The following is an 8886-nucleotide window of genomic DNA, read 5'->3' as shown; positions in this document are numbered from 1 at the left end:
ATATCAATAAGAACACTAAGTGGACGTAGGTCATTACCATCCAATTGGGGTCGAACCACTATAAATCGTTTGTGTCATTTGCTTTCCATTTGATTCTCTTCTTGTTTTTCTTTTGTTCTTTATTGTTTATTTGACTCCGTGTCGTTGGCCAAATCGAAGGTCAACACTTATTAATAACACTTATTAATTCCTCGTGACTGCACTATAGACTCAGAATTGCACTTTTGAATTTATAGAACGCTTTACACCAAATGTAAATACATTATCCATTGTTATAGTCATAACTATCATTCAATCCTATAGATGATCTACTAATGAGACTGGTGCAAATTACCGTTTTACCCCTCATTGGTATTTTATCCTTAACTCCCACTAAGTTCCTTGTAAATGATATTTCCATAAACTTAATTACAGAAATGAGTATTCTATCATTTAACAGTTGAACCAAGCTATAAGGAAATCATCGTTTCACTTCTTAAACAGAAGTTATAGATTTTATGTATATAATAAATACTCCCACTCAATTATACTACCAAATCTCCAGTATGTAAGTATGAGTTAGTCTGTAGGGTAAGCTGGTAACGAACAAATAAAAAAACTTGAATAATACAATTAGCAGAATATTAATCACTCAAAATTAAGATTGAATTGACCTATGGTCAACGTTGTGACATGGTTAGATTAGATAATAATGATACTTACTTATCTTATCAATGACCAATATCGGTCTGGTCCAATGTAGCAAAATACATTTGATCTTATCTACTTAGTCATATTGGATAAGACATCACACCCTCAATATGGAAGTAGATCATATCGTAGATAATCAGATCAGTGAAAATTCAATGCACTAACTTAATCTTAGGACTTGTTCTTTTGAACATATAATTACAATTATAATCCACTATGACTTAGCCACTATAATTGTAATTATTTATATGTTCGAGATTTTATAAATATTTGTATTATTCCAACAATCATGTAATAAAACAAGCAAGCAACACGATTGTCAAACTAAATAATTTATACTTCTTTTATTGACACTATAAAATCACGTTACATGTTCGATATTATTTTATAGTGGCATAAAACCCAACATTTTTATCATATTTTGCATTTCTTCACCATCTTTAAAAGTGGGATGAAAACAGTTCCGTTTTTTTCTTTAGCAAAGTTGGTCTAATAATGAATATATGAAATATGATATGGGAACAGAGATGATATTCATTATTTTCTATCTAAATTAAAGAATTGTCCTCTAAAGTCCTAATAATGAATATGATATACGACCAAAGATGATAAAGAAAACCAACAAATTTAGAATATACCAATGAATAAACAATGCCATTAAAACTGGACTGTACTAGGACTCGTTCCAAGTTAAAGATTAAAATAACCAAATGAAAGCACAACCGTGAATTCTAAGTAAAAAAAACACTATAAATAAACACAACCACGTGTCTAACCTTCTCCAATATCTGATCCCGAAAAGGCCAAAACTTTTTCACTCGATCGCTGCCACACTCCCATATCAACCGCAAATACTCCCTCTCCATGTGAGCCCTTCACGTTCACTAACTCCTCAACTTCATTCCATCACTTTCCCGAGAAAACAAAATAGAAAGTAATATATATATTTATATTTATATAAAAACCAACAGAAAAAGATTTGCCACCTCCAACTTGCCTTCTTTCCTCACCGATATTTTTCTCTTTTCAGAAACTAACCAAAAATAATCTCACTCTCACTCATTTTGTCTGGTTTCCTAGCATATTCTCTTCCTTTTGGAACATTACATGTACAAAATATCTCCTCCTCCTTACTATTTATCAGATTTGTATTCCTTTTCGGTGCTTGATCGAACTCTCTTTCCCTTTCTCCTCAATCTGTGGGGAGTTCTTCTGTACCGTACAACCAAAAGCGGCACTTTTACGGTATTGAGATATTGTAATTTCGCAAAAATGTAAGCTTTTTTCTAGTCTTGATTCAGTTTGATCAATTTCTGATTTTGTTTTCTGTTTAGATCAATTTTCAGTTTTTTCTCCGTTGAAAACCGATTATAGCTAGCTACACATGGCGGGTTCGGTGAAATCGAATGGTAGTAATGCTATCACAGCTGCTGGAAAATCTTCCAAGGTTCCGGCGACTGCGCAGCCGTTGGCTGAAGAGCCAGCGGCGATTGCGTCGAACATCAATTACCATGCTCAGTACAGTCCTCACTTCTCTCCGTTCAAGTTCGAGCCCGAGCAAGCCTACTATGCCACTGCTGAGAGCGTCCGCGATCGTCTCGTACAGGTAACGATTCAAATTTTATTCTTTGGTTTATGTGTATATGTTGATTTCCAATCTTCGTTATTGGTTTTTTATTTTTGCAGCAATGGAATGAGACTTATCTTCACTTTCACAAAGTGGATCCGAAACAGACGTATTACTTGTCAATGGAGTTTCTTCAAGGACGGGCTTTGACGAACGCAATTGGTAGCCTCAATATTCAAAACGCGTATGCCGATGCTTTGAACAAGTTGGGTCATGAACTTGAGGAAATAGTAGAACAGGTAGCCATTTTTGAAATCTGAAGCTCTGAATAATATTCTGTTGATATTTAAATATGGATTATACTATATGTTTGGGTTCAGCACAGTTTGATGTTACAATTTGGGGGAACTTTGTGCTTGGATTGGTTGATTATTGCAATATGTAGGCCGTAAGACTGTCTTCTTGTTTAATTTCAAAAGAATATTCCCAATTTTATAGGAGAAAGATGCTGCTCTTGGAAATGGTGGTTTGGGAAGACTTGCTTCTTGCTTTTTGGATTCAATGGCAACATTGAATCTTCCTGCATGGGGTTATGGTTTAAGGTACAGATATGGGTTGTTTAAGCAACGAATTGCTAGGGAAGGTCAAGAAGAAAGTGCTGAGGATTGGCTAGAGGTTCTGTTTTCTCTGACTCGGTAATTTTGTTTCTTCAGTAGAACTTTGCTGTTGCTGATATATCTTTTTAATGGAAATTATGCAGAAGTTTAGTCCTTGGGAAATTGTCAGGCATGATGTCCTGTACCCAGTCAGATTCTTCGGTCGTGTTGAGGTCAATCCTGATGGATAGTAAGTAACAGATTTAGAAATAGATTTTGTCTACTAACCACTGAAAAATTGCTCTTTGAGAATGCTGCTGCATATAAATACATGGGAATCTGTCAAATTCTTCAAGAATGTTTTTTAATTTGTAATCTGAAAAGAAAAAGGAAATTTGATTGCTAAAGCTGCTTATGTTCACTAAGCTATACCCATATTTTGAATGTTTTACAGCCGAAAATGGGTTGAGGGAGAGCTTTTCCAAGCTCTGGCTTATGATGTGCCAATTCCAGGGTACAAAACCAAGAACACTATTAGCCTTCGTCTTTGGGAAGCAAAAGCTTCTGCTGAGGATTTCAACCTATTTCAGTTTAATGATGGGAAATATGAATCTGCTGCGCAGCTTCATTCCCGAGCTCAACAGGCAAGCTATTAATTTTATAAGGAACAGTTGTAAAAAAAATTGTACCATTTCTTCATTGATTTCATAAAAAATGTTTAATTTTTTGCCACAAAATTTATGTATTACTTTTTTACATTTAATGATGAGTTTTCGTTTGGAGAGAAATGAGTGTATGCATTCACATTCTAAATTTTTTCCCTCAAATCATGTTCATACCAGTTGTGAATTTGCAGATTTGTGCTGTTCTATATCCTGGAGATGCTACTGAAGATGGAAAACTTTTAAGACTGAAGCAACAATTCTTTCTCTGCAGTGCATCACTTCAGGTTGGTTCAATTTAGTGTGCTAAAATGTGCATCAGCTTAGTAACTATCACTTTTGCACATTGAGAATATCATATTCCATGTTCGGTTTGCTTATCTTGCCATTACAGCTTTGACTGATATTCTTGTAACTTGAAAACAATTACAGGATATTATCTTTAGGTTCAAAGAGAGAAAAGATGGAAAGGGCTCATGGAAATGGTCTGATTTCCCCAGTAAGGTTGCTGTACAATTAAATGATACTCATCCCACTCTTGCTATTCCAGAGCTGATGCGATTGCTAATGGATGAGGAAGGACTTGGATGGGATGAAGCATGGGATGTGACATCAAGGTCCGTATAATTCATGCTTTTCAGATGTATTATGTGACATTTTTATTAAGGTTGCTGGAGCACAATGTTGTGTTTCTTTTTCTTCTCATGTGTTGGAGCTAAACAGTACCTGATTTAATTTTGAACCAGAACGGTTGCTTACACTAATCACACGGTCCTTCCCGAAGCACTGGAAAAATGGTCACAAGCTGTTATGTGGAAGCTTCTTCCTCGCCATATGGAAATCATAGAAGAAATTGACAAGAGGGTATTCATCACACATTTTCCTTTCACATATCTGTAAAAGATAGATAATTTTCATCATTGAATTGATGGATTGTAAGTTCCTTTCAGTTCATTGCAATGATAAATGCTACACGAACTGATCTTGAGAGTAAGATTCCCAGCATACGTGTCTTGGACAATAATCCCCAAAAGCCTGTTGTGCGGATGGCAAATTTGTGTGTGGTTTCTGCTCATACAGTAAGACATTTAAATGCATTTGAGAATTTGGATTATCTTTTTTAGTTCACGTGATGTTTGTCACAGCAGAACTGATTGCATTCATGTATTAAACAAAATCAACTTTCTGCAACATTTGGCTGATTATATGTATAAATTATTATCATGTTTGAAAATATCTTTCACTCTTATTTGAATACTCTTTCTTGCTAGCATGGATCCATGATGCAAAATAATTGATGATTGCGCTTAAGTTTAATATTCAAAAATCGATGGTTGTTACTTGTCCTAGTCTAACCTTTACAATGAAATATCTTCGTTCATGCTGCAAGAAAACAATCTCTATAAATTATAATTATGTTTTTGTCTTGCTTCTTTGTTCATTTTTTACGAGTCATGTTTATTTATTTAATTACATTTCAAATTTATATGGACTCACTGATACTCCAACTATTTGTAGGTCAATGGTGTTGCCCAATTGCACAGTGATATATTAAAGGCTGAGTTATTTGAAGATTATGTCTCTATTTGGCCAACAAAATTCCAAAACAAAACCAATGGCATTACTCCTCGCCGATGGCTTCGTTTTTGCAGTCCTGAGCTCAGTAACATAATCACCAAATGGTTAAAAACTGATGAATGGGTCACTAACCTTGACCTGCTAGTAGGTCTTCGAAAAGTGCGTATAACTGAAAAAAATTCTCTGTAAGGCTGTCTTGTTTCTATAATCTTGTTACTTACACCAATAATTCTCCAACAGTTTGCAGACGATGAAAAGTTACAAGCTGAATGGGCGTCAGCCAAGATGGCTAATAAACAGCGTCTGGCACAGTACATAGAACGTGCGACTGGTGTGAGTATTGACCCAAATACCCTGTTTGACATACAAGTGAAGCGCATCCATGAATACAAGAGGCAGCTGCTGAACATTCTGGGTGCAATTTATAGATATAAGAAGTTGAAGGTACAGCATACTTCTCATTGTTGCTTTCTTTTTTATTGTAAAAAGCCATTGTTGCTTATGACACTACTGCTAACGAACTAAGTAGAAGACCACACTCCAGAATTTTCCTCCACAGATCATCTTCTCCTGTTTATTATCATTATGATGACTTTTTTCACGTCCATACTGCATGTAAATATAGCACATGCCATATTTGATCTTGGTCTACACTTCATTATTCCTTAAATTATTTTAATTTTCTCTTCTCAATGAAAACTGAAAAAGATTTTTCAGTCGATTACCAATGGAATGTAGAAGAATATTATGTACCATCTTTGTAACTAGCTCAAAATTGAAATTAGGAGCTGAGCCCTGAAGAACGAAAGAAAACAACTCCACGCACCATCATGATTGGAGGAAAGGCATTTGCAACATACACGAATGCTAAAAGAATTGTTAAGTTAGTGACTGATGTCGGTACAGTGGTCAACAATGATCCTGAAGTCAACAGTCTTTTGAAGGTTAGTTGTTTTCAATCTATTCAGAGATACTTGAAATATTCAGTTCGCTCATGTGAAAAATACATTAGCAGAAAAGGAAACTATAGATAAGGGCCGTCATTCTTTAGGTTGATTCTCACCTTCTAAAAATCATTCCGAAAAGACCTTTTAGAATGCATACCCATCAGAAATTAGGAGGCCTAAAAGGTTCGATATATACTAATTTTGAGGAATGTACACTTTAAATTCAAACTTCAAATGATAATGACTGTCATGATACTATGTGCAGTTTTATTTTAAAAGACTTACCTATTGTAACTGCCAAAATCTTTCAGGTTATATTTGTTCCAAATTACAACGTGTCTGTTGCAGAGATGCTCATTCCAGGAAGTGAGCTGTCACAGCATATTAGCACTGCAGGCATGGAGGCAAGTGGAACAAGTAACATGAAGTTTGCACTCAATGGTTGCCTCATAATCGGAACACTTGATGGGGCAAACGTGGAAATCAGGGAGGAAGTTGGAGAGGACAACTTCTTCTTGTTCGGTGCTACAGCCGACCAAGTTACCAAACTGCGGAAGGAAAGAGAGAATGGGCTGGTATGATTTTTCAGGGAATTATTATTTTTATTAGTAGTAGTATTCTTGGAAGCAAATGCTGCTTATTCTTATATGATTTTTGTTTGTGCTTCTCATAAACTTAGTTTAAGCCCGATCCTCGATTTGAAGATGCCAAGGATTTTATAAGAAGTGGAGTATTTGGAAGCTATGACTACAACCCTCTTCTTGACTCCCTCGAGGGAAACTCTGGTTTTGGTCGTGGAGATTATTTCCTTGTTGGCTATGATTTCCCAAGCTACATGGATGCTCAAGAAAAAGTTGATGAAGCATACAAGTAAGAATTCTTGTAGGCTCTTGGACTTTTTAAAAAAAAAAAAGATAATAGGAATCTAACTTATCATTAACTTCAATGACAAATCAAAATCTACGAGTGCATCGCATGCAAACTCGCTAACTTATCCTCAAATGGATTTAACTTCTGAGTTTGATTTATTTTCGATGCTTATAGCTGTACACAGATTCAACCCACCAAAGGAAAAAGAGAAAAAAAAACATTTTTTTTAAACGTGAGGATATAATTGGCTTATAGAATTACTCCTTTGACTACAGGGACCGGAAAAGATGGCTGAAGATGTCCATACTAAGCACTGCAGGGAGTGGAAAATTCAGCAGTGACCGAACAATTGCACAGTACGCAAAGGAAATCTGGAAAATCCAGGAATGTCGGGTACCATAAAATCCATTCGTACAATTTCGATGAAAGAGGAAGAAATAAATAGAAGAAAGGATTAAAAAAAGAATCAAGCTTTAGAATAATTTGCTGTGCTGAATGTCTTCCTAGACGGAATAAATAATTTGCTTTTCATATATATTGTTATTTATTTTATTTTATATATATATATATATATTCTATTAGACTATGGTGTCCCACATGGAATATGTGTAAGAATATTGAACTATTAATAAGAACATGTGTAACTCCACTAATCACCAATTGGTTTTTAGATGGAGCCTCATGATTCTTGTCATGGTATCAAGAGCCAATTCCCTAGCGGGCATTCGATCCACACCAATCCAAAGAGTGAGCCCAGCCGCACGAGATCCACATAGTGCGAAAAGACACTTGAGATCCAAAAAAATAAGCGAGCTGACAAAATGGGCCACTTGTGATCAGGTGATTCAAGATTGGTGAGCGAAAAATCGCCACCATCTTGAGGGGGGATATTAGACTATGGTGTCCCACATGGAATATGTGTAAGAATATTGAACTATTAATAAGAACATGTGTAACTCCACTAATCACCAATTGGTTTTTAGATGGAGCCTCATGATTCTTGTCATATTCTAATGATAGTATTGTTTAAGTTGCTGTATTTAATTGTGTTCTTTATCTTTCTAATAAAATTTACAGCTAGTCTACGCTTTCTTCTTTCTGTTTTATATTTCCTAAAAACACATCCATAAACACCATTTTTATGCAACTTTTACACTAGAGATTTCATATCTCCGATATTAGCACTAAATATTACACTATTAATTTATTTAAATAATTATATTTATTCCCAACAAAATAATTATAATTATTATATTTATTCTTATAAAGTAAATAAAATATTATATTTTATTCATTAATTAATTACTAACTATAATTTAAAATATTATACTAATTAAATATTTATTAAATCAATTAAACATTACATTCATCATTAAACACTACATAAAACAAAATATATAAAAACAAGACAAAATAATGTTACAAATTCATAGCAATCTAATTTTCTGAATTAATATTTTGTTCCCACAAATTATCAATAAATTTTTTTATTGTGTGGATCACAAATAGTTTCTTTAAGAGCAGACCATTTTGAATAGTGGAAATTAGACTGGTACCCACTTTAAATGATCAATTTTAATTTTTACCCACTATTTTTAACTCTTATTTTAGTACCAAAATTTTCAATTAATGTACTCATTATACTCATTCAATTACATGTTTTTTTTTCTCTCCTAAAACACATTACAATTAGATTGCACTTCCAATTTAATTATAATATCACACATATAATACACATTACAACAACACTTAGAACCATGTGCTCAAATAAGGGTAATTTAGGAAGTCTCATGATAATAATGGGTAAAGCTCAACTAAATATATTAAGTGTCTAATTTTAGTTAACTACTCCTAAAAATGGGTAGTTCTCAACTTTTCACTTTTGAATACATACCAATAGATAAATCATAACCCTAACTCATATTGTCCTCTTTTCCTTTGATGATATAACGAGGCGAAGGAGCAACACCTTTTGA

At 34.2% G+C, this 8886-nt stretch overlaps 1 protein-coding gene across 2 annotated transcripts; it reads left to right on the top strand.

Annotated features, from left to right (window-relative positions):
• The first annotated feature begins 1491 nt into the window (after positions 1-1491).
• On the top strand, positions 1492-8009 carry LOC133791205 (alpha-glucan phosphorylase, H isozyme). 2 transcript variants are annotated; one of them, XM_062229131.1, is made up of 16 exons: positions 1492-1935; positions 2037-2296; positions 2377-2556; positions 2756-2932; positions 3018-3103; positions 3308-3497; positions 3710-3802; positions 3948-4132; positions 4262-4379; positions 4466-4594; positions 5034-5252; positions 5334-5537; positions 5879-6037; positions 6352-6615; positions 6720-6910; positions 7186-8009. In XM_062229131.1, the coding sequence occupies exons 2-16, from the start codon at positions 2075-2077 to the stop codon at positions 7310-7312; spliced, it is 2544 nt and encodes an 847-aa protein (XP_062085115.1). In that variant the 5' UTR covers positions 1492-1935; positions 2037-2074; the 3' UTR covers positions 7313-8009. The 2 variants fall into 2 exon arrangements, with proteins under 2 accessions (XP_062085115.1, XP_062085114.1); XM_062229130.1 differs by having other exon boundaries at positions 1493-1935; positions 2025-2296.
• The last annotated feature ends 877 nt before the right edge of the window (positions 8010-8886 follow it).

This window comes from Humulus lupulus, chromosome 7, assembly GCF_963169125.1.
Source record: "Humulus lupulus chromosome 7, drHumLupu1.1, whole genome shotgun sequence".
In the NCBI taxonomy this organism is placed as follows: Eukaryota; Viridiplantae; Streptophyta; class Magnoliopsida; order Rosales; family Cannabaceae; genus Humulus; species Humulus lupulus.
Note: the sequence above shows the minus strand (reverse complement) of the source record. Positions and strands in the feature narration are given on the sequence as shown.

Coding starts and splice junctions, on each gene's coding strand:
- LOC133791205 (XM_062229131.1), top strand. CDS start 2,075: ATGGCGGGTTCGGTGAAATCGAATGGTAGTAATGCTATCACAGCTGCT. Junction 4,595..5,033: donor GTGTGGTTTCTGCTCATACA/GTAAGACATTTA, acceptor AACTATTTGTAG/GTCAATGGTGTTGCCCAATT. Junction 6,911..7,185: donor AAAGTTGATGAAGCATACAA/GTAAGAATTCTT, acceptor CTTTGACTACAG/GGACCGGAAAAGATGGCTGA.